General features: G+C 43.1%; 1 protein-coding gene across 2 annotated transcripts in view; it reads left to right on the top strand.

Annotated features, from left to right (window-relative positions):
• FGGY (FGGY carbohydrate kinase domain containing) overlaps positions 1-26,555 on the top strand; it is a 291,415-nt gene that overhangs the window by 87,270 nt on the left and 177,590 nt on the right. For both annotated transcript variants that reach the window (XM_063428025.1, XM_063428026.1), the window contains one exon: positions 172-287. In XM_063428025.1, the coding sequence (XP_063284095.1) occupies positions 172-287 (116 nt within the window). The remainder of the gene's footprint in view (positions 1-171; positions 288-26,555) is intronic.

Raw genomic sequence — 26,555 nt, forward strand, 5'->3', positions numbered from 1 at the left:
TGGTCGCAAGTCTCTTTTCAGCTATGTAACTATGTAACTTGTAGGAAGTTCACAGTCTGTGTTTTATAGACAAGTCTCTGCGCCGGTTCTTTTATACCAGATATATGTACATTTGATAAATAAATATCATAGAGTGATTATATATTGCTACTATATTTTCTCTGTTTATAGATCCTCTTGTACACTCATCTGTAAGTGGACCTACTCTTCAGATGGAGGATGGGATGATACGTTTTGGAAGGAAATTGGATTAGAAGATGTTCTCGAAGACAACTACGCCAAAATAGGTGAGTTGATTTGACAGGGTCATAAAAATCTCACTACAGCGTGTATAAAATACAGCAAGTATAAATGACATAACCCTTATGAGCTGATAACTTTAGTCTACATGTTGCTGAATCATTTTTATGATATCATTTTGTCTATAACATATTCCTTTTAACATCTTTTTTATCTAAATGTATCATCAAAAGATAACGGCAAGAAAGTTTAAATGGTGAAACAACTCAATGTCCACATAAATAAAAAATAGCATGAATCATACTGGTGTTTTAACAGAGATGCATTTATTACAGCACAAGTTGATACTGGGGTAAAACTAAATACCCCATACTGTCATTCTGCATTGTAATAGCATAAGTGTACTCCCTTGCCTCTAAACATAGTCACTCCAAGGACACATTGGGGAAGATTCCTCAAATATGCTACATTCCTCAAAGTGGTTCTAAAATGAGGCACTCACCATGGAAACCAATGGAATCAGCTCCAACAATATCTTGGAGCTTGGTATCACTTTTAGGAACTCAACACATTGACAAATCTTCCCTATTGATTTGTAATTTAGTAATAATCTATAGCAGGAATAATCCCTTAGAGATACACACATGTCACAATACCTATCTGATCGATGCGCTGCTCCAGCTATCTTGCACACCGTCCCGATTGGCGCCTGAATTCGGACTCCCCAAAGGCGCAGATTGGGAGGTGAATGCTGTTAAGTTTTCTAAGTTTTCTAAAAAGAGAGGGATGGGGGAAGTCTTGTAGCGCACCTCTACTTATACTGATATGACGCTTAGCGTCATTTCCTGTTCTGGCAGTGACACTTTATCACTGCAACCCTGTTCACACACGTTTTGGTGTCGCAGGGATGACGTGGACCAATCAGTGTCACCTCAGTATTTAAATAAAGTTTTAGCCCCTTATCATTGCTTGCCATGGTTTCCTCTTGGTTCTTTGCCTAGTGTGTTCTATATTCCATAATGTTCTTATTAGAATGTGGCTTGTTTAATGACTATTCTGATCCCTGTAACATTGACCAGGCTAGTTAAATCACATTTCTGTATTTCTGGTATCCTAACCTGGGCTAATTTTATGTTTCTCACTTTCTCTCTTTCTCTCTTTTACACGTTAAACCCTGCCATTCTAATGTCTGGTAATACATCCTTTTTGTCTTCATTTCTGACCTATACTTATAAATTGGGTAATGTAGCCGTGACTACACAGCCTTCTAACTTAAACTGGTTTGGGAATTTTGTCCTACCTTCAAAGCTCTGTTTTTTTTTTTTTTTTTATGATAAATATTTTTAAAGTTATACATAAGCAAAAGTAGGGACTATTTTTCACAATGTATAACCTACATGTTGACTAAACTCGATAAAGTGTTGAGCTTAAATTAAGCTACACAACCTTTGGTAACATTTGTCATTGGTCATCAAGTTCTTGCTCACCTCTGTCTAATGTCACATCAGTTCCAGCCGCATTGCCCAGTTGACTGTCTGCATCAGGGCCGGACTGGGAAAAAAATTCGGCCCGGGCATTTTTTTATCCCAGCGGCCCACTAAGAAGGGGGCGGGGCGGGGCAGAGAGGGTGTGTATTGTCATCACCAATGACAAGCACGCCCCCTCTCAAAGTGAGCATGTTGGTTCAATGCTCTTCCAGGGCAGATCATGCACAGAGCCCTGCTGAAGAGCTCTAGCATGAGAAAAAGGCCCTGTATTTGTTCTGCACAGCGCAAGCAAATTTAAGAACATGCATGCGCTGTGTTTCCTTGCAACGTGTCTCTGCTGTCTTCATAAGTGGTATACGAGGAGACAAAAGGGCCAGGAAAGAGTATTGTGCATGTGGTTGGAGCCTGCTTATGGGATTGAGTGTGTGTGTAGTGTGAGATGATTTGGTGTGGTATTGTGTAACAAGTTTGGTTTTAGTTGTGTTTGTGGTGTAATGTATTGTAATGCATGTGTGGCTAGAGGCTGAAGAGAGTGTGTGTTTATAGGGGATGTAGCAAGTGTGTGCATACAGGCTATAGTGTGTGTATGTGTGTATAGGTGATGTAGTGTTTGTAGGGGTTGTAGAGAGGGTCTGTTTAGGGAATGTAGTATGTGTTTGCTTACAAGGAATCTGTTGTGGGTGTATAGGGGATCCAGAGTATGTATGTCAGGAATGTAGTGTGTGTGTAGGTGGTGCAGTGTGTGTGTGTGTGTGTGTGTGTATAGGGGTCTAGTTTGTGTTTGAAGGACCCAGAATGTGTAGGAGATCTAGTGTGTGTGTTTATATAGCAGATTCAGACTGTGTATAGGGATCTAGTGTGTGTAGATGATCCAGAGTTGGGTAAGGAATCTAGTGTGTGTCTGGAATGTAGGGGTGTAGTATGTGTGTGAGGGGTACAGTGAGTGTGTGTGAGAAGTCGTGTATATATATAATATATATATATATATAATATATATATATATATATATATATATATATATATATATATATATATATATATATATATATATATATATATAATATATATATATATATATATACATACATATATATATATATATATATATATATATATATATATATATATATATGTAGTCGTCTTGCAGATGTAGAATAGGAGGGGTGAAAGCTGGAGCTGTGAAGGCAATTGCACCTGTCTGTGGGTTTTCTGTAAACCGAGGTGTGGATTGTGCCATTGTTACATGTCACAGTGGTGTCCAGAAAATTCACAGATCTAGTGGAATATTCAATTTTTAGTTTGATGGATATGGATATATATATATATATATATATATATATATATGGAAGTATTGTGTGGGTGTGTGCGAAAGGTGCAGTGTGTATGTGAGGGGTGTAGTGTGATTGTGAGGGTAATGTATGTGTGTGTGCGTGTGTGAGGGTAGTGTGTGAGGGTGATGTGTGTGTGGGTGGGTGTGAGGGTGATGTGTGTAAGAGTGTTGTGTGTGAGGGTGTTGTGTGTAAGAGTGTTTTGTGTGAGGGTGATGTGTGTGTCTATATGTTAGGAGGGATTGTGTGTTGGGGGAAAAAAAAACAGACATTATATCCCCCCTCCCTTCTTACCTTTAGCCTGGGGTAGAGGAAGGGGGCGTGCTGCCATCTCTGATGGTGCTAGTGGTGAGTGAACTCTAGCCTGTGAATGCAGCAGGGCCGGCGCTTGGACAGAGCGGGCCCTGCATGGACCAGCAGGAGAGATCCTGTGATCTCCCCTGCTGGTCTTGGCCCATGGCCATCACGGACCACCGGGCATTTGTCCGGTGTGCCCAATGGCCAGTCCGGGGCTGGTCTGCGTGGACTCTCATTGTCATGCTCTTGTTAAGGCAGAAATGGCAGCATCATTAAGGAAGAACTGGCTGGTCGAGTACAATTGAAAATAAAGTTTTACTAGACTACCAATTTACTCTAATGTGTTGGCACTCTGCTACAGGGTGGTGATCGATTATAGGTAACTCCCCAGTAATGTCTGCATCTAGCCCCACTCTTTCTTACTCCAAACTGTAATATATACAAACAAATAAATATAAATACCGCACTCAGACACAATTTTTGTGTCAAAAAAAGGAAAAAATATTTTGAAATTGCAAAATTTATTCAGTGAATATATTAAGAAAAAAAAATGAATATACAGAATGGTGCATTACCAAAACATATATTCAATATACCATATAGTACATATATCTGACAAATTAATCTATTATACACTTATATCTTCTATGTTGATCTATAGTAATATCAGAGGTTAATAAAGAGTAGGATCCACCAATTATAATTGAGCTGTACGGCTGTGGTTTTACTCCAATGGTAGCAGTAATCAATACCTAACAGTCTTATCAGACTAAAAATAACAGCACCAAAAAAAGGAACAATAAACAAATGAAAAAAGGAACAAAATAGTAGCACACAAAAATATATATAATAGTGATAACAAAAATATTGGAGCTAAATTTAAGTCTCTCAATCTGATAGAAAAATAATGTCAATATAAACAGATGGTTGGATCTCACCAAAATGTCCACAGATCAGATTTTGAATGAAATGTAAAGTCTAGCGAATTACTGTGATTCAGACTTCAGATCGGTGCGGCTCTCTATGTAATCAGATGATCTCCGTCCGGTCATCCTCATCAAAGATTATACAGCTCAATTATAATTGGTGCATTCACCGGACTCTTCATGAACCTCTAATATTACTATAGATCAACATAGAAGATATATGTGTATACTAGATTAATTTAACCATGTCAGATATATGTACTATATGGTATATTAAATGTACATTCTGTATGTGAAATTTTAGTTTTTTTTCTCAAAATATTCACTGAATAAATTTTGCAATTTCAATTTATTTTTTTTTTTTTTTTTTGACACAAAGATTGTGTCTGACTGCGGGTTTTTATTCATTTGTTTGTAAAGTTTTACTATCACTGGTTACCAGGGCCGCTTAACGTTGTGGTCAGTGATTTCAGCATTATCTTTACTGTGGCACATTACATTAAGGATCCTGTCCCAACTCTTATACAAAGAGTCTTTAATCTTGTATTTCCATTGTAAACTGTACTGTTTTCACCTCTTGAAGAAAAAAAAAAAGTCTATGTTGTCTATTTCTGCAAATTATTCAGTAACACATTTTAAACTGTAAATCTTTGTGATCTTTCTCTCTGAATGTGGCAAGAAATCATTTCTTGCCTTTTACCAGTAGTTTTTGCACCAACAAAGTTAGACTTTTATACTTTACTGAATACAGTTCTTTGTCTAAAGTCGACAGCGCTCATGGTCAAAAAGCAATCAGTTCTGTTTAATATAAATCTCTGAATATCATTCCAGTTTATGTTTAAAATTTTACTTTAGTTTCTGTACACATGGTTATTTAAGGTTTTTCCTTTCCAAGAACTATGTGTATGTATAAAGGGTTAATCCCCGATGCCTGTGCCACAATCATGGCATTATTTGCCGAGTATTCTGTTCATACTCATATTGGTGTTTTTAAACTTCAGCAAAAACAAGTTAAATGAGTCTGCACACATGTACAATCCAAACAACTGGCAATCTTTGAAAACTGAACAATTTTGAAGTTAATTATTTATGAAGTCTCAATTAGGAGACAATGCTGTGATTTTACAACACATCTCAGCATCTAGTAGCCTTCGGCATTGGGTTTTGAACAAAGTGTTCTGTCAGCTTTTTAAAATACGACATTAGCGAAAGTGCTAATCATTTTTAAAGGGACAGTAAAGCCTAATGACAAGAAGCCCATATTTCCTCCATTACACCGAGCTGGACATTAGAAGTGATATAGGCAGAAAAGGAGTAAGAGCTCCGAGAGTACCATTTTCACAGCTCCAGTGGGCTGGCTTACTGCTGCCACAAATTTGATAAATCATTGCAGATAAAAGCCAATCTCAGAGCTGAAAGTTGATACAGGGCATTCACTAAACTATAGACTTTGCAAGCATGCAACGATGTTATGGCTTTGACCAGGGGTGTTCAAAAAGTAGATCCCCAGATGTTGTAGAACTACAACACCCATGATGCTTTGCATGCCTCTGGAATGCCTTTAGAATGGCAAAGCATCATGGAAGCTGTAGTTTTAAAACATCTTGGGAGCATAGGCGTGCGCACGGGGTGTGCCGGGTGTGCCTGGGCACACCCTAATCCCCGTGGCATGCCTATGTATTGAGTCCTGCAGGAACAGCGTTCCTGCACTTTTATTTGAGCAGGAACGCTGTTCCTGCAGACACTCAGTGCCCCCCAAATGCCCCAGTTCCGGCCGGCCCCCATGTTCCCCCTGTCATGGGGGGGGCAAGAGGTGAAGGACACCCCCCCCCCCCCGGTCGGGTGCCTGTCTTCATCTCAGCAGCGGCGAGGGAGCTGTGTGCTCTCTGCTTCCTCTCGCCACGCGCCGTTTGCTGTAGCTGGGAGCCGGCGGCTGAGATGAAGACAGACACCCGACCCACTGGACCCCAGGGACAAGTCCACGCCAGCACTCCAGGTAGGGAGGCTGGGTGGACATTTTTTTAATAAAATAAATAAATTTGTATGTGTGTGTCTGTGAATGTATGTGTGTGTCTGTGAATGTATGTGTCTGTGAATGTATGTGTGTGTCTGTAAGTGTGTCTGTGAATGTATGTGTGTGTCTGTGAATGTATGTGTGTGTCTGTAAGTGTGTCTTTGAATGTATGTGTGTGTCTGTGAATGTGTGTGTCTGTGAATGTATGTGTGCCTGTAAGTGTGTCTGTGAATGTATGTGTCGGTGAATGTATGTGTGTGTGTCTGTGAATGTATATGTCTGTGAATGTATGTGTGTGTGTCTGTAAGTCTGTGAATGTATGTGTGTGTGTCTGTAAGTCTGTGAATGTATGTGTGTGTGTGTGTCTGTAAGTGTGTCTGTGAATGTATGTGTGTGTGTGTCTGTGAATGTATGTGTGTCTGTAAGTCTGTGCATGTGTGTGTGTCTGAGTGTGTGTCTGTAAGTGTGTCTGTGAATGTATGTGTGTGTCTGTGAATGTATGTGTCTGTGAATGTATGTGTGTGTGTCTGTAAGTCTGTGAATGTATGTGTGTGTGTGTGTCTGTAAGTGTGTCTGTGAATGTGTGTGTGTGTGTGTCTGTGGATGTATGTAAGTCTGTGAATGTGTGTGTCTGAGTGTGTGTCTGTGAATGTATGTGTGTGTGTCTGTAAGTCTGTGAATGTGTGTGTGTCTGTGAATGTATGTGTGTCTGAGTGTGTGTCTGTAAGTGTGTCTGTGAATGTATATGTGTGTGTCTAAGTGTGTGCCTGTGAATGTATGTGTGTGTGTGTGTGTGTGTGTCTGTGAATGTGTGTGTCTGTGAATGTGTGTGTCTGTGAATGTGTGTGTCTGTAAGTGTGTCTGTGAATGTATGTGTGTGTGTGTGTCTGTGAGTGTGTGTGTGTCTGTTAGCTTATGTGTGTGTCTGTGAGTGTATGGGTGTGTGTCTGTAATTGTGTGTGTGTCTGTGAGTGTGTGGGAGTATGTGTGTGCACGCGTATATATATGTGTGTGTCTGTGTATGTGTGTCAGTATATATATATATACACACACACACACACACATGTATATTATTTTTTTGGGGGGGTGGGAAAAGAGTTCCCACACTTTATTCCCCAGGACTTCTCCAGAGATCTCCAGATCTCCCCTGTCGGCTCACGCAGAGGCGGCACTATCTGAGTGCCGGCTCTGCTCTTAGCCTTCATGGGCTGGCGGGGAGATCAAAGATCTACCTCACCAACCCACAGCAACATGGAGGGAGGCAGGAGAGGACCCGGGGAGCTCTAGACAGCAGCTCTGCCAGGTTCCTCTCACGAGATCTGAGCATTGCCAAGGCAACACTGAGATCTCGTGAGAGTTAACTCTAGCTCCGCAGGCTAGAGTTCACTCTCCACTGGACCACAAGGGATGGCACATGGCAGCAAGGATTCCCCCTCCCTACATAAGGTAGGGAGGGGGGATATTTACTAATCTGCCCTCACCTCCACAATCCCTCCAAACATACAGCCCACACACACATAGCACCTAGACACATACAGCACGCTCACACACACCATACACTAACCGCACCCTCACAAATACACACAGCACCTTTACAAACACACAACACCCTCACACACAGCACACTAACAGCACCTTCACAAACACACACACACACAGCACCCTCACACAGCACAGTAACAGGACCCTAACAAACAGACAAACACCCTCACACACAGCACACTACCAGCACCCTCACACACAAACAGCACACACATAGCACACTGCCAGCACCCTCACACACACATCACACTACCAGCACCCTCACACACACATCACACTAACAGCACCCTCACACACACATCACACTACCAGCACCCTCACACACACATCACACTAACAGCACCCTCACACACACATCACACTAACAGCACCCTCACACACACACTAACAGCACCCACATCACACACTAACAGCACCCTCACAGCAGTGTATGTGTGTGTTTATATATATATATTACATATATACACATGCGGCGTGTGTTTGTGCTTTAGGGTGCACACCCTAATGCAATAGGCTGCGCACGCCTATGCTTGGGGACCTACCTTTTGGGCGCCTATGACTTAGACTGACGCATTAATAAAGGGGTAGGCAACCGTTTGCTCTCCAGATGTTGTGGACTACATCTCCCATAATGCTTGCAAAGCAACAGGGGGATGTACAAAACAATAATTAAATACCGCACTCATATGTATTATTACATGTAAGAAAAGTAATGAGTAAGTCTCTATTCGATATGCAAAAAAGTGAAATTTAATGGATTATACACTAGATGTCTAAATTCATATATCTACAAAATATGTACACCATAGCATTCTGATGATCTCCTTCATAAAATTCATCTGATATCATGATACAAATATATATCCACACATCCTAGGCTATGTATAGTAATCTACATTGACCAATGTTCAGATGGACCCATTCCTGAGTAATCTTTCTTAACCCCTTAAGGACCAAACTTCTGGAATAAAGGGGAATCATGACATGTCACACATGTCATGTGTCCTTAAGGGGTTAAAGAAAAAGGATGTATACACACAAAAAAGAAACAAATTAAAAAAATTAAAGTGAAAAAAGTGAAAAAAGAAAATGAGAAAAAAGTAAAAAAAGAAAAAAAGAAAAAATATATGTTTTAAGTCCTTTGAGAGTTCACTATATATATAGTATCAGTATGGTTGGATCTCACCACATTGAAAGTTTCAATCAAAAGTTCAGGTGATCGTTGTCCTCAGTACTCCAGTAGTCAGACTTATTCCTAGACGCCAAAAATGTATGCTGGACGTGTATTTTCAATCCATATCATAGTGGTGGAGTGTGGATAATCGTAAGGCATAAGTTATCCAGGGGGATGTAGTCCACAACATCTGGAGTGCTGAAGGTTGCCTACCACTGCTTTACTGTATAGCTCACTTATTTATTAACACGTGTTCCACTGACCCCTTCACTACTGAATTATTTGTTACTAAAAAAGAATTAGAGTAACTTAAAACAAACAAAAAAAAAACATTTACTTAGGAAAAATACTCTTTATTTATGGATTTAGGAATGTTTTAGGAATTGTTAAGCCATTTGCTGACATTTTTGGTGTTGTTATTGCTAACATATAAGTGGAAACATTGAGCATAGTAGGTCATGGGTGCAGGGTGGAACTACTGAAGGTGCAGCAAGTGCAATAGCACTGGGGCCCACCAGAGTTTAGGGACCAACTCTTGGCCACCGATCAGGAGAGGGAGATTAGTGATGGCCCGAGCAGAGGTGACAGTACACCCAGGTCTCTTAGTATTGGGCAAGGTCCCATGAATGGCAGAAAGCAATGGATTCTGAGTCAGTTGATGTCTGCATCTAGCCCCACTCTTTCTTACTCCAGACTGCATGCTGCCTTTCTTGTGGATGATGGTAGGAGCAACTGCTTCAACCTGCTCTGGGTATTGCTTTTTGGTTTGCAGCACAGGATGGAACCCTCCCCTGTGGTGGCTAAGTGAGACAGCATATTTGTTTGGAAAAAGGTTAGAGGACTTGACTTTGAAGCCTGGCTGGGAAGAGTGGGGGGCTCTTTGCTACTTTGGCATTTAAATTGATCAAGTTAATTTAATTTCTCTGCAAAATTTCAGACATGGTGTGTCTGTGAATTGCATGAGGTGTCTTTGAAATGCATGGTTCAGCGTGTACTGCATGGAGTGTGTCTGTGAATTACACGGAGTGTGTTTGTGAAATGCAGAGTATGTCTCTGTGTTATATATGGAAGGTGTGTCTGTGAACTGTATGGACATTGACTGGGAGCTGCATGGAATGTGTCTGGGAGCTGCATGGTGTGTGAATGTGTGTCTAGATTATTTTTTTTTGTGTGTCTGTGTCACTGGCAGGTGTCCTTCTGAGCCACCAGTCTGTTCAATCAGGGCCAGGAGAGGTCTACCAGGCAAAGAGGGGAGAATTATGAAAGGGAACAGCACTTTAGGAGCCAGGATAGGGCCCTTCCACAGAATGTTAATAGCAAGGAGAATTAGAAGACCTATTTGGGGGAAAGTAATGTGTTAATTGAAAGATTTAATGTGAACACCCATTTGGTGGTGGGAGGGTCTTAATTGGCATTGTAATGTGCCAATCTAAATTGAGAAGGGAGATGGTTAGTTGGAAAGCAAATGTGAAAATATAAGGGAGTGTTCATAGGCAGGCAATGTGGCAAAATTTTATTTAATTTTAATTTGGTCAAGGAGCAGATTAATTGTCAGGGAAATGTGACAAGCCAAATTTTCAGTAGGAAATGGTTACTGGCAGGGGGATGTAGGAGCTGTGCATCAAAAAATATCAGCAAACTAGACGTGCAATTCGTTTTGTTCCGAATTTTAATTTGGACTAATTTCGGCAATTCAGACATTCGTATGCTGCCGAATGTCTGAATTGGCGAATTTCCAAAGTGACACATTTTGGAAGTGCCGAACCGAATTGCCGAAGTGCTGAATTTCGGAAGTGCCGAAGTGCTTCAGATTTCTGTAAAGTGGTAAAACAGGAAAGGGAGGGGAAATGATGGGAATGATGACAGGAATCTAACCCTACCACTACCTCTACCCCTAGCCTCTGATAGCCATGATCTGGGTGACCAACATATCCAAAAATCACCCAGATCAGTTCAGGGGTTTTGGAATATTATGTAAGTCCCATTTGGACCGACCACACACGAGGCTCCTGCCCAGAAACAGTTCCATGAGTTTAGGCTGTGCAGTCGGTCTATTTTGAAAAGTCACAAAAGCGAAATAATGCACGAAAAGAACCCCTTGGCTCATAGCAGTTATTGTTTCCCTGGTTCGTGGGAATCAAACTACCGAACTACCGAACAGCACTCTCCTGGCTGTTTGGGAAAAGGAAGCATGTGCTCGTATACTTTGATCGGTGTTCGGGAAGTCGAGTGTCCGATTTTAGTTCCAGACACTCGACGACCAAGTCCCGCTGCCTCCTTTCGTGCGAACAAGATGGCTGCCGTTTTCTCTTGCACGTGGCGTTCGGCTATGTAAATGGCGGCCACACAGGGAGAGCGCTTAATTAACGGTTTCCTTTGAAGATAATAAGCCAGGGGGGTGGTCGGTGTTCGCTAGTTACAGCTACCGAACCAATAAAACATAAAAAGTCCTGAATGGCATGCTATTGTCTTCACACCTGTTACCCTAGAGGACCATGTTGCTTTGCCCATGAAAGATCACAATATATATATAATGTTTGGAATGTGAGGCTGTATCCCCCTGATTGCGACCCTTGCCTACAGTGTGTCAGGGTACCTGAGGTCTCTGCCTCCGAGAGAGGTAGAGACTTAAACGTTTATCCGTCCGGACGCCAGGTTTCTCCTGTTCCTCGCGGTCGACCCGGTCACATAAACGCCGGCCGCGAGGGAGTCACTTCCTTATGTAGCATGGCGCCCGGAGACCGACGTCATGACGCCAATCCGGAACGACCTGTCACTCAATCCATTGGAGACTAATCAGGACTCGTCGGAGGCATGTCTATCCCCTCTAGCCAGGGTATTTAAACATACTTCGCCCTGTTGCTCATTGCCCTGTCGTGGTTCTAGCCTGTCTAGTCACACAGTGCTCTGGTGTTTTTCAGTTATCCTTTTGGTTCCGACCCGGCTCGTTTGTCTTACTCTGTTTACCTCTGTTATCCTTGACCCGGCTTGTTACTCGCTTACCTGTCCTCTCGTTTCCTCGACCTCGGCTTGTCTCTGACCATTCTCTATACTCTCCGTACGTTAGTCCGGCCATTCTAAGGTCCGGTATACGTACCCTGTACCTGTTTGTACTTTGCGTGTTGGATCCCTGTCCCGATCCTGCCATTACGACAGGGCCAATGGATCCTGCAGGTACAAACAGTCAGGTTGGGTCCTCTGATTCCAGGTTTGACGCCATGGAACACAGAATGGACCAAATGGCCTTAGCACTACAGGCGTTATTATCTCGTGCTAATAACCCACCAGAGGAGACGCGTCCTACTCCAATTTCCTCTGTAAGTTCAGGCCTAGAGGTAGCCACTGTAGGTGCCTCTTCCCGTATTACCCCACCAGTACGCTATGGTGGTTCACCTGAGAAGTGTCGTGGTTTTTTAAACCAGATCAGTATTCACTTTGAATTGCAACCTCGATCCTATCCTACCGTTATTATCACCTTACTCATTGAGAAAGCTCTGAGATGGGCCAACCCATTATGGGAGAACGATAACCCGTTGGTATATAATTATAATGCCTTTGTAGCTGCCTTTAGAAGAACTTTTGACCCGCCTGGTAGAAAGGTCAATGCAGCCAGATTACTGTTGCGCCTGAGACAGGAGAACCGAACACTAGTGGATTATGCACTAGAGTTCAGGTCTCTGGCGGCAGAAGTCAAGTGGAATGAGCAGGCTTATATGGATGTATTCTTGAACGGGCTATCAGATGTTATCCTTGATGAGGTTGCTACTAGGGAGCTCCCTGAGAATTTAGAGGATTTAATTTCGTTCATTTCTCGTATTGATGAGCGTTTAAGAGAGAGACAGAACACTCGAGAGAGGAACCTGAGACCTGCCTTTAAATTAGCACCCGCATTTCTAAGCCCTGATTCCAATACCCCACTGTTTCCTGAACCTATGCAGATAGGCAATACTCGCCTCTCAGAAGAGGAGAGACAGTACAGGAGAAGGGAGGGATTATGTATGTATTGTGGAGCCAGAGGTCACTTGCGCCTGAATTGTCCCATTCGCTCGGGAAACGCCCGCACCTAAGTTTCTCTAGAGGACAGGCCTTGGGTGTTTCTATTTTGTCCTCTACGCATAATTATAAAGATCACAGGCTTCTGCTACCAGTTTCTTTAACGTGGGAGAAGGGAGTACTAAAGACTATGGCCTTGATAGATTCCGGAGCTGCTGAGAATTTTATCGACCAAGCCTTTGCTACTAAAAACACTATCCCATCCCAGTTAAGAGATACACCCTTGGCCGTTGAGGTCATAGATGGTAGACCGCTACTCGAGCCTGTTATCTCTCGTGAGACTATACCCATTAACCTAACGGTTGGTATCTTACACGAGGAGAACTTACCACTTATGCTCATTTCGTCTCCTTCTGTTCCCATAGTCCTGGGGTACCCATGGTTAAAGAGACATAACCCTAATATCGATTGGGAGAGAGGGGAAATACTCTCATGGGGCCAGGGTTGTCAGGAGAGGTGTTTACGCAGGGTATCTCCTTTGGCTGTAATTAACACACCAGACAGTTCTAACCAGTCTACGGGGATACAGATACCTCCTCTGTACCTGGACTTAAAAGCAGTGTTCGACAAGAAGAACGCTGATACACTACCTCCACACAGGACATTTGATTGTAAAATTAATCTATTACCTGGTACCATGCCTCCCAGGGGCAATGTATACCCTCTATCTACTAAAGAGAATTCTGTTTTAGAGGAGTATATTCAGGAGAATTTAGACAAGGGATTCATTAGGAGATCTTCCTCTCCTGCTGGGGCTGGATTTTTTTTTGTAAAAAAGAAGGATGGTTCACTCAGACCTTGTATCGATTACCGAGGTCTGAATAAAATAACCATCAGAAATGCCTATCCTATCCCCTTGATTACCGAGCTCTTTGATCGGCTAAAGGGCTCTAAAATTTTCACCAAGTTGGACCTCAGAGGGGCATACAACTTGGTGAGAATTCAGCAAGGCCACGAGTGGAAGACAGCGTTTAATACCCGCTATGGTCATTATGAGTACACGGTCATGCCTTTTGGTCTTTGGAATGCACCTGCAGTTTTTCAAGATTTGATTAACGAAGTTCTTAGGGAGTTTCAACATGATTGTGTTATTGTCTACCTGGATGACATACTCATACACTCTAGAGAGATTGAAACCCACCATAGACAAGTCAGAAAGGTATTACACAAACTTCTGCAACACGGTTTATACTGTAAGTTGGAAAAATGCAGTTTTGACCAGACCCAGATAGACTTTCTTGGATACGTGATTTCTGGGCAAGGCTTTAAAATGGACCCTGACAAACTTCAGTCTATTTTAGATTGGCCATTGCCTAAGGGACTCAAGGCTATTCAGAGGTTTATTGGGTTTTCCAATTATTATAGGCGCTTCATTAAGGGTTATTCTTCTATTATTGCGCCCATTACCAATATGACCAAACAGGGCGCGGATACTAAGACGTGGTCTACTGAAGCTCTCGCTGCTTTCAAGAATCTCAAAGAACTTTTTGCTTCTGCTCCGATATTAGTCCATCCTGATACGACTTTGCCGTTTCTACTCGAGGTCGATGCCTCTGAGACAGGAGTAGGTGCGGTTTTGTCACAAAGATTAGGGGTGGACAAACCATTACACCCCTGTGGTTTTTTTTCCAAGAAACTTTCTGGGCCTGAGAGCAGATATGACATCGGAGACAGGGAACTGTTAGCGGTCATTAAAGCTCTAAAGGAGTGGAGACATTTATTGGAGGGGACCTTACACCCTATTACTATTTTGACGGACCACAAGAACTTGTCCTATATTGGGGAGGCTAAGCGTTTGTCCTCTAGGCAAGCTCGTTGGTCCTTATTCCTGACTCACTTCAATTATGTGCTGACTTACAGACCTGGTTCTAAGAACTCTAAAGCCGATGCTTTATCTCGCCAATATGAACCTTCTACTGTACCTGAACCGGTTCTTTCTTCTATAGTTCCGAAATGCAATATTGTTGCTAATACGAATCTCAGGATTCATTCCCCGTTACTGGCCGAGATCATTAAGCTGCATCATCTAGCACCTAAACAGACTCCTGCGGGTCGACATTTCGTTCCTCCTGCTCTTCAACTGGAACTGTTGCAATGTTTCCATGACAGCAAAGTGGCGGGACATCCTGGTATTCGCAAGACGTATGCTTTGATCTCTAAAGACTTCTGGTGGCCTGCTTTACGTAGGGATACTAAAGATTTCATCGCTGCATGTGAGGTTTGTACTAAAACCAAACAACCCCATATGCTCCCATGTGGATTCCTGCACCCATGCAGGCCATGGACTTTATTGTCGATCTACCTATCTCTAAAAAACAGACTGTTATCCTCACCGTGGTTGACAGATTCACTAAGATGGCTCACTTCATTCCTCTGCCTAAACTCCCGTCTTCTCCCGAATTGGCAGAGATATTCGCTAGGGAGATTTTTCGCCTACATGGGATACCCTCTCAAATTGTATCTGACAGAGGCTCCCAATTTATTTCCCGTTTTTGGAGGTCCTTCTGTTCGCAACTTGGTATCAAATTGAACTTTTCTTCTGCCTATCATCCTCAGTCTAACGGAGCTGCTGAACGTACCAACCAGAAAATTGAACAATATTTACGATGTTTTGTTTCCGAACACCAGGATGATTGGGTCGGTTTGATTCCTTGGGCGGAGTTTGCACACAATAATCTCGTTTGCGATTCTACTCATTCAAGCCCCTTCTTCATGAATTATGGCTTTCATCCGTCTATTCTTCCGTCGGCTTCCCCTTCCCAGGGGGTGCCGTCGGTTGATGTTCATGTTGCCAATTTGAGGAAGTTGTGGGATCAGACTCGACAAATCCTTATGCACAACTCTATGCTGGTTAAGAAACACGCTGATAAACGTAGAAGGGCGGCTCCGGTCTTTGTTCCAGGTGATAGGGTATGGTTGAGCACAAGGAACATCCGTTTAAAAGTGCCTTCCATGAAGTTCGCTCCCCGTTATATTGGACCTTACAGGGTGCTGACTCGTATCAATCCAGTTGCGTATCGTCTAGCTCTGCCTACTACCTTACGCATCCCTAACTCATTTCATGTTTCATTGCTGAAACCACTTATATGCAACAGATTTTCCTCCACAACAGCCCCTCCTCGCTCTGTTCAGGTGGAGGGTCAGGAGGAGTATGAGGTTAACTCTATTATTGATTCTCGAATATCCCGGGGGAAGGTACAATACCTGGTCGATTGGAAGGGATATGGTCCTGAGGAGAGGAGTTGGGTACCTCAAGAGGATGTTCATGCTCCTCGTCTCCGCAGGGCGTATCACGCTCGCTTCCCATCTCGTCCCGGTTCCTTCCGCCCGGTGGGCGTATCTGAGAGGGGGGGTACTGTCAGGGTACCTGAGGTCTCTGCCTCCGAGAGAGGTAGAGACTTAAACGTTTATCCGTCCGGACGCCAGGTTTCTCCTGTTCCTCGCGGTCGACCCGGTCACATAAACGCCGGCCGCGAGGGAGTCACTTCCTTATGTAGCATGGCGCCCGGAGACCGATGTCATGACGCCAATCCGGAACGACCTGTCACTCAATCCATTGGAGACTAATCAGGACTCGTCAGAGGCGTGTCTATCCCCTCTAGCCAGGGTATTTAAACATACTTCGCCCTGTTGCTCATTGCCCTGTCGTGGTTCTAGCCTGTCTAGTCACACAGTGCTCTGGTGTTTTTCAGTTATCCTTTTGGTTCCGACCCGGCTCGTTTGTCTTACTCTGTTTACCTCTGTTATCCTTGACCCGGCTTGTTACTCGCTTACCTGTCCTCTCGTTTCCTCGACCTCGGCTTGTCTCTGACCATTCTCTATACTCTCCGTACGTTAGTCCGGCCATTCTAAGGTCCGGTATACGTACCCTGTACCTGTTTGTACTTTGCGTGTTGGATCCCTGTCCCGATCCTGACACAGTGTCCCTTTAAAATGGGGCACAAAATTTCTTATTTTTGCTTCTTTAAAATCTAAGGTTATGGTGATGCACATGGAGTATTAGCAGTCCAGAGCCTGGGTCAGTTCCCAGTGATGTCATTACAATGATACATATTTAGTCCAATTCATTACACTAACTTCCATAATGACCTCACTGGAAGTAGTTATGATCACGTTTTAAAAGCCATTGAGGTTAAAATTAAAGTTAACACTACGTTGAACTATATAGATTCCACATTAACACCTTTATTTGGAATCAAGCAATATTTTTATGATCTCCAATTTTTCATTCTATGAATCACACTATTTATTGCAATATTGCACAGTGTTTTTCTTGGCAATTTTTACTCATGTAGAATTTTACATTTTGCTCAACGTTTTCAATATGGTTTGACTGCTTAGCATTAGGAACTGAGGAACTAAGTTGGAATGACTGAGAATTAAAATTGCCACTTTCCTACAAATTTTGCCTCTGTTGGCCAAAATGAAAATTTTACTCTGGGCATCAAAACAATTTAAGAGCATTTGATAGATGTTGGTCTCATATTCATGCTGTGTTTTCTTCGCATTCAAATATCATTTGCTTTTGCTAAAAGAACAACCAAGAAAACAGCTAAACAAGTTTTGAAGCTTTTTGAGTGCAATCCCAGCCCCTTAGTCATGCCCCTCTTTTAACAAAGCAACTTCCTTTTTAGATGTGTACTGAGTATGTACTCAATTCAGCCAATGAGAGCCTTTCTTTTAAGTGCACCTTATTTAAGTTGGTGTACAGTGTTCCTTTAGCTATACATCTCATTAATTTGGGGAGGGAGAAAGGTTGAAAGGGAGGGGGGGGGGGGGGGAGAAAGGTAGAAAGGGAGGGAGGGAGGGAGGGAGGGAGAAAGGAAGGATATATTTAGAAAATATTGCAAAAACAAATATGTATTTTTGTCTCCATTATCACTTTTTTTAAAATAAATAAAGAAATCTAAATCATGAATATTTAAACAGAATTAAAATTATCACATAGTTCAAGCTGGTATCAATAGTATCTTTGCCAGAAGATTTTATTTTGAGATACCACTAACAGCTGGTCATGTCTGAGAGCTTGTTTCACACGTTGTCTATTTGAGATCTAATACACTGTACAGTGTCTCCAGATGAGGTATAAGGTAGCTTGACCACTGCTTCTCAAAGGAACACTGAAGCATTAGGAATACTAATGTGTGTTTCCAATGCTGTAGTGTCCTAGTCAACATTTAGCTAACCTGCCCCCTCCCGCAAGGGTTAAAAGGGTATTACTTATCTTTTATCACATGCAGAGCGTCTCTCTCCATCGATGGCCCCGCCTCCTTCGCTGAGCTCATCAAGCTCGATGATCTCAGTCAATCCAATGTTTTTCCATAGAAAAGCATTGGGAGGCTTGTGCTCATCCACTGCAAAAATGCTGAAACCATCTGAGTGGAATACCCGAGTTTCCAAATGGCAGTCACTAGAGACATTAAACCCTGCAATGTAAACATTGCTGTTCCTGTAGAATGCCACTGTTTTCAGTTCCAGGATTAAAATGAGGGGGGCACGGTACGAGATGAAGTAGACTGGGTCTCTATAGTGTCCCTTTAAAGCTTCTAACACTTTACTGTGTACATCTTAACATCCTTACAGTGAAATGAACACAGAGAAAAGATGATTACAAATTAAAATGAAGAAACAAGGTAGGAGTAGACTTGTAAGAAAAGAACAGGGAGATAAAACATTGTCTGTAAAGCGAATTTTCCCTTTAATGGATATCACTGTGTGGGAGAGAGAGCCACAATATGGGAAAGACGGAGGGGAAACAGGAGTGTGGGCGAGAAAGTGAGAGGGACAGAGAGAGAAAATGAGAGATACAGTGAGTCTATCTATGGTAATGATACCGGAGAAACTGACGGAAGCCAAGCACAGAGAGATGGACACAGGTTTCTTCAGGAAGGAAGAGATTCTTTATTGGATCACCGATCGGGACTCAGAGGGACTAGCGTCACCAAAATACAGCAAAGTCTGAGTACTGAATACATAGAGTACATTCCTTATATAGCACTGTAGCTCCTCCCACAATTAACTACACCCACACATACCCTTAACCTATTTAATAAATAGAGTCTAAACTCATCCATCCGGTCTAACCACGTGGCTCATCTGATACAAAGGAGAGGGACGCGTAATTCCAGTTCTTACATTCCTGCACCTGGTCAGTACAGTGATAACAGTATCTTAGCTACGTGTAATTAACTAACTGATACTACAAACACATATACATACATATGCCTTGTGGCAATCTTAGCCTGCTAAACTTGTATTTTACTGGAATTACATCACATTCCCCCCTTTGATGCCTCTGATATTTCACAATTACTTGAGGCATCACTTAACCTTGGTTTGCATATACCTCAGGTTACCATGAACCAGACCAGACTTATCTTATGATGTGAATCTTTTAACACTCATCTTCCTGCATTGGTTCTCCTTGATCTAGAGCCTTATACTTATATATCGCCATTATCTGTGCAGCAGCCTTCCTCTCTGCTATACTTCCTATCAGGCTTTGCACAGACCTAACTACTAAGGGTATAAGACACGGTAGGAGTAGACACAACAGTAAAATCAGTAGGACTCCACCTACCACTGCCTTAAGCCCTCCAAACCACTCATACCAGCTACCAAACCAACTACTTGGATTTTACCCTTTCCATACCTGAGTAGGCACATGCACTAGTTTAACCATATGGCTAGTAAGCTCAGCTATTGCTTGCCCTTCGTCATCTATTTGAAGACAGCAATTGCTCAGGTTAAACTTCCCACATACACCTCCCTCTACTGCCAAAAGGTAATCCAAGGCTAATCTATTTTGGTACACTGCTGTCCTCATCCTGGTATTATGCTTCGCTAGAAGATTGAGTGCTTGTGAGGTCTCATTAGTAATAATCTCAACCACCGCCTGTAATCTTATAATACGGTTGAGCATATAAATTGGGGTTCTATAACCAAAGGTACCATCTTCTGCCCACGTGGCTGGCCCATAATAATCTATGATACGCTGGGGAGGCCATTCATTATCTTCCCAGGTGCCTATCTCTAAGGGTCCCCTTTTCTTCCTATGATTCACATCATACACTTTAACACCTAAAGTCTCACCTGTTTCAATCGGTAACAAGAAGAAGGATGGTTTGAGCATACCCAACACACATGCCCCTTCCCAGTCCTGTGGCAACTCCGAATAGGCTTTCTTACCACAGATCCAGTACAAATTTGCTGGGGCTCTCCAGGTAGATGTGATGGATAAATCAAACCACACATCCTTTAAACTGGCATATCTAGCAAACGGGTTAGATGGTTCTGAGACATTTGAAGCCGACCACCAAGTTGTATTTTTAGTATCATCATCATAAGCTTTTTGCCCTAGACAAGTTAATTCTCCTACAGAAGTATTATACATTATTCCTTTCCTTGCTATGCAAACATAACCTATGATGGAGGTCTTTAATCTCCACTCAGATTTACCTCTAACACTCAAATGATAATCGGCTTGTAGATATTAGTTGGTCAACTGCCTCAGAACCGGACATTACCTCCTTTGCTTCCCAAGGCCATTGGTCTCCCATGTTAGTACCTCCACACACATAGCAGTTGGTAACATTAAGACTACCGGCAATACTTTCAGCTAGGTCAATGAACAGGTTTTTAGCGTTATGGGGGATCTTATTATCTATACTCATCTCTTCATAAAAGGAATGGTATACTTGATGAGTCTGGGAGGATACCGTATCAGTCTCTATTCCTATAAACAATAATGTCCCAGGATCTAAACCCGTCCCGTATATCTGAAACCCAAATAAATTTCCATACTTATCTAGGAACTTGTCGGGGTTATTAATAAGTATATGGACTGGGTTGCATTCCATAGACTTACAATAAGGGCTAGTCGGCAACTTAGTCACTATCATGTCTTTATCTACTGTCTGTCCCCAAGTCGCCCACCCCACACAAGACCAATATGGACAAAAGTTATAGTCTTTATTTGGGCATCTAGGACTCACATATTTATTTTTACTACTGGGACAAATATATTTATCATTAGACCCATACGTCCTCTCCCATCTAAGATCCCCACATACATTCCACGGTTTTCTACCACTTGATATCGCCTTACATGCATCAAATAGCAGAACACCCGAAGAATGTACGGATTCTAACACCGTCTTATTAATTAGGGTCCCCTGAGGATCTCCATTCCTGAGAGTCAACCAAATTGTACGAGGTTGATACTCTGGACTGAAGCACTTAGGTTCTCCTACTCCTAAATGGCACACACTATAGTCTATATTTAGGTATCTACATCTTGATACCTCTCCTTTACATTCGTATTGTGAATGCCAAATTAGGGTTTGGGAAATATGGTTACCTGTTCTCGTAGTCTTAATGCATACCTCACAGCTAGGAGTGTCGGTACCTCTACCTTCCTGAATATAAAAACACATATAAATAAACACAATCAAAAGCACATCTTTCGCCGTCATCCTCAGTCTTCGTCCGTGCGATGGAACCTCAGCTTCCAGGATGTGAGGGCTGCAGGGAATGGAGTTCTGCTCGTCTTCACAGGTGTCCCTTCGAGACTTTCCTGGCTTATACACTATGTGTTGGTAAGCGGACAGGCTTTATTATGGCCTTCTCACTCACACCTGTAACAATAAAATTTGTAATCCACAATAATTCCTCGTTACTCCGACTGAGTAGTGCGTTTCAACCGGATCTTGCAGGGATTCTCTGGATCTGCTGTAATTTGCCAAGAATCGACTGCTGCTGGTTTAACCCTGGAGTGATGTATCCACGGAGTTACTTCGGCTACTTTTATCGCTGTAGGGGTAGACAAAAGAACAACATAAGGACCTCTCCACTTGGGCCCTAACGGTACATTATTCCACTCTTTAATCCACACTTGGTCTCCTGGATGATAACTATGAACAGGGGGATAAATATTCACAGGTAATCTATCTTGTACCCATTTCTGTACCTCCTCCATAGTCTTACCCAACTCTACAACCTGCTGCCGGGTAATTCCTTCTCCCAACTGACTCAAGTCCCCCCTTAAGTTACCAAGTACGGGAGGTGGTCGCCCATACATGATTTCAAAAGGAGAGAGGCCCATCCTTCTGGTAGGGGTACTGCGGATTCGCAATAAAGCTATGGGTAAGAGAACGTTCCACTTAAGTTGGGTTTCCTGACACATTTTAGCCAACTGGTTCTTTATAGTTCTATTCATTCTCTCTACCTTACCAGAACTCTGGGGTCTATATGCAGTATGAAGCCTCCACTTTATACCAAGCATATGAGTCAGTTGTTGTAGGCACTGATGAACAAAAGCTGGACCATTGTCCGATCCTATAGAACAGGGTAGTCCATATCGGGGTATTATTTCTCGTAGCAGGAATCTTACAACTTCTCCTGCTTTCTCTGTACGAGTAGGACATGCTTCTACCCAGCCTGAATAGGTGCACACAATTACCAACAGGTAACGATGTCCACCCGATTTAGGCATTACTGTAAAGTCTATTTGTAGATCGGACATGGGGAGTCCCCCCATAAACTGGACTCCTGGTGGCTTTACTGGTCCTTGTCTTGCATTATTCTTAGCACACGTTACACATCTGCGTACAATGGCCTGAGTCAAGTTGGACAATCTTGGTATGTAGAAATGTTTCCTGAGAGATTCTTCAGTACTGTCTCTCCCAGAATGTGTCCCGTTGTGATAATTTTGGACAATTTCTACCGCTAGTGATGCTGGTATGACTATTCTTCCATCTTCTAGCTGATACCACTTGTTCTCCAAATACTTTCCCGGTTCAGTCTTTAACCACTCCTCTTCTTGAGCTGTATAAACTGGAGTCCATTGGGACAGTGGAGTTGGTATAAGAGCAGCTATATGCCCCACATACTCCTGTCTTCCTGATTCAGCAGCACGCTTAGCTGCACTATCTGCCATCCGATTTCCCTTAGTTACATCACCATCTCCTCTCAGATGCGCTCGACAATGTATGATACCGACTTCTTTCGGCTCCCACACTGCTTCCAATAGTTGTAGGATTTCAGCTGCGTACTTGATTTCTTTGCCTTCTGAATTCAGTAGTCCTCTTTCTTTATACAAAGCTCCGTGGGCATGAGTGGTTAAAAACGCATACTTAGAGTCCGTATAGATATTTACTCTTAAACCTTCAGCCAATTGTAACGCTCGTGTTAGTGCTATTAATTCTGCCTTTTGTGCTGATGTTCCTTTCGCCAGTGGCCGAGCTTCTATCACCTTGTCTATTGTTGTCACTGCATATCCTGCATAGCGGATCCCTTCTTTCACATAACTACTGCCGTCGGTGTAATATTGAACATCGGGGTTCTGGATGGGAAAATCACGAAGATCTGGTCTACTTGAAAATACTTCATCCATTACTTCCAAACAATCATGTTGACTTTCAGTAGGTTGCGGCAAAAGGGTAGCTGGATTTAAGGTGTTTACAGTCTCTAAATGCACTCTTGGGTTTTCACACAACATTGCTTGATACTTGGTCATACGGCTGTTACTAAACCAATGATTTCCTTTGTAATCCAACAACGTCTGTACTGCATGTGGGACTCGTACATAAAGTTCTTGACCCAGAGTGAGTTTATCGGCTTCAGCTACTAGCAGGGCGGCTGCAGCTACGGCTCTTAGACAAGGTGGAAGTCCGCTGGCCACTGCATCCAGTTGCTTAGACATGTAGGCAACAGGTCTTTGCCATGATCCCAAGTACTGTGTCAATACTCCCACAGCCATTCTTCTTTGCTCGTGTACATATAAGTAGAATGGTCGTGTGTGATCAGGTAGACCTAATGCTGGGGCACTCATCAAAGCCTTCTTCACATCTTCAAATGCCGTTTGCTGTTCTTGGGTCCATAAGAAGGGGTCGTGCTCTGTACCTTTGATGGCTGCGTACAGAGGTTTTGCCAGTATCGCATAGCTGGGAATCCATATCCTACAGAAGCCTGCTGCCCCCAAGAATTCTCGCACTTGTCTTCTATTCTTGGGTATTGGTATTTGGCAGACAGCTTCTTTTCTCTCTGGCCCCATAATCCTTTGACCTTCAGAGATATGGAATCCCAGATACTTGACAGTTGGCAAACACAACTGAGCCTTCTTCCTGGACACCTTGTATCCTGCCTTCCAGAGAATATGTAGTAGATCGTGCGTTGCTTGCTGACATTTTTCTTTTGTAACTGCTGCTATCAACAAGTCATCTACATATTGTAACAATACACATTCTCCTGGGATAGACTCGAAATCCAGTAGATCTTGACTTAGAGCTGAACCAAATAGGGTAGGTGAATTTTTAAACCCTTGGGGCAGTCTTGTCCAAGTCATTTGGCGTTTTGAGCCCGTTACAGCGTTCTCCCATTGGAAAGCGAAAATACATTGGCTTTCTGCGGCAATTCGGAGGCAAAAGAAGGCATCTTTGAGATCTAAGACTGTGAAGTAAGTAGCCCCGCCCGGAATTAAAGCAAGCAGGTTATATGGATTGGGTACAACTGGATGTATGCTAACAACCGCATCATTGACTGCTCTCAAGTCCTGTACAGGTCGATACTCATCTGTACCGGGCTTTTGAACAGGCAGCAATGGGGTGTTCCAGGGGGAAGTACAGAATTTTAGGATACCATACCGTATGAACTTATCCAGATAGGATTGGATGTTCTTCTTAGCCTTCTGCGGAATGTGATATTGTCTTAGGCTCACTGGATAAACCCCATGTTTCAGTTCAATTTTTATTGGTGGAATATTGCGGGCCAGTCCTGGTGGGTTGTTCTCTGCCCAAACTCCTGGTATGTTAAACAATGTCTCATCACTCCTAGGGTTTTGGCTAGTCAACACTGTATAAAGTCGCCACTCTTCTTCCTTTGGTACGGATAAAGTCATAATACCTGAAGGTCCATTAAACTTTAAGGATGTTGTTCCATTTGGTAGGAACGTAATCTGCGCTTGTAATTTTGATAGCATATCACGTCCCAGCAATTGGACTGGACATTCAGGCATATAAAGGAATTGGTGTTTTACTACGTGGCCTCCCAATGTACAGAGTCGACTTTTAAGAACCGGTTTTTCAGCACTTCTTCCAGTTGCTCCTATCACAGTAATAGTCCTTCCAGATGGAGGAGCAACTAGATTAGTCACCACTGAATGTTCAGCACCAGTGTCGATCATGAACGCACTCCTTTTCCCCCCTATTGATACATCGACCATAGGCTCCGCTCGACCAAGGGGGATGGAGCCCGGTCGGTATCAATAGTCCTCCATGACAGTGTCAGCCAATCCTACAAAGTCCCTACCTTCTCTATCGCGGGACCTTTGCGCTGCTGGAATATACCTGTCTTCCCTAACACTTCCTCTGTTCCCATTACTCCCTCTATAACCATTACTCCCTCCGGGGCCTCCTCTACCTCTCGCTCTACCTCTAAAGTTTCCGTAGCCTGCCCTGGGTTGGTCTCTCTCGTACTGCTCTCTTTGCGGACATTCGTTCCTCCAATGCCCTTCTTCCTTGCAATACGCGCATTGATCCCTACTCAAAGGCTCCCTACTCCATCTATTATTGCCTCTATCTGGGCCCCGTTTATCTACGCCTGCGATCGCTACCGCTAGCATATCAGCCTTTTTACGCATCTTGCGCTCTTCCTCTTTCTTACTTTCTGTATCCCTGTTCATATAGACCTTATTTGCTACCTCCATTAGTTGGGTGATGGACATACCTGCAAACCCTTCTAACTTTTGTAGCTTGCGCTTAATATCTCCGTATGCTTGGCTGACAAAGGCGGAGTTAACCATTCGGGAATTGTCTGCGTCTTCCGGATTAAAGGGGGTATACAAGCGGTATGCCTCCAATAATCGGTCATAAAAGACACTGGGCGCTTCATCGCTTTTCTGGATCACCTCAACTGTCTTCGACATGTTAATGGCTTTCTTTCCTCCGGCTTTCATGCCAGCAATTATAGCGTCTCTATAGGCTCTGAGTTGAACCATATCAGCACCATTTACGTTCCAATCGGGATCGGTGTTGGGATAGTGTGTCGCGGCCCATGCTGCTGGATTGGCTTGGTTCAAAGCACGGGCTCTATCCTCTAATGCTTTAATGGCTGCTTGATTTATTCTTGTCCTTTCCTCATTGTTAAATAAAGTCATTAGTAACTGCTGGCAATCAGCCCATGTCGGATTATGCGTCTGTACTATTGAGGTGAACAGATCAGTCATAGCTTGTGGTTTCTCAGTATACGAGGAATTATGGGTCTTCCAGTTTAAAAGATCGGTTGTGGTAAATGGGACATATACGAAGACTGGGTCAGCGTGTGCCATTTGACCTGCGGCATCGATATAAGCTGACCCGGGATTCAGACGAAGAGGCATCTGATAGTGCTTTAATTGTTGGGCACCAGTCAACTGTCGGGTTTGGATGGGGCTACGTAGAGAGGCGTCAGTCATGGGTTCCGGTCGGGGAGAGATAGGGTATGGGGATGTGGGAGGTC

The sequence above is a fragment of the Pelobates fuscus genome, chromosome 7 (genome assembly GCF_036172605.1).
Source record: "Pelobates fuscus isolate aPelFus1 chromosome 7, aPelFus1.pri, whole genome shotgun sequence".
NCBI lineage: Eukaryota > Metazoa > Chordata > Amphibia > Anura > Pelobatidae > Pelobates > Pelobates fuscus.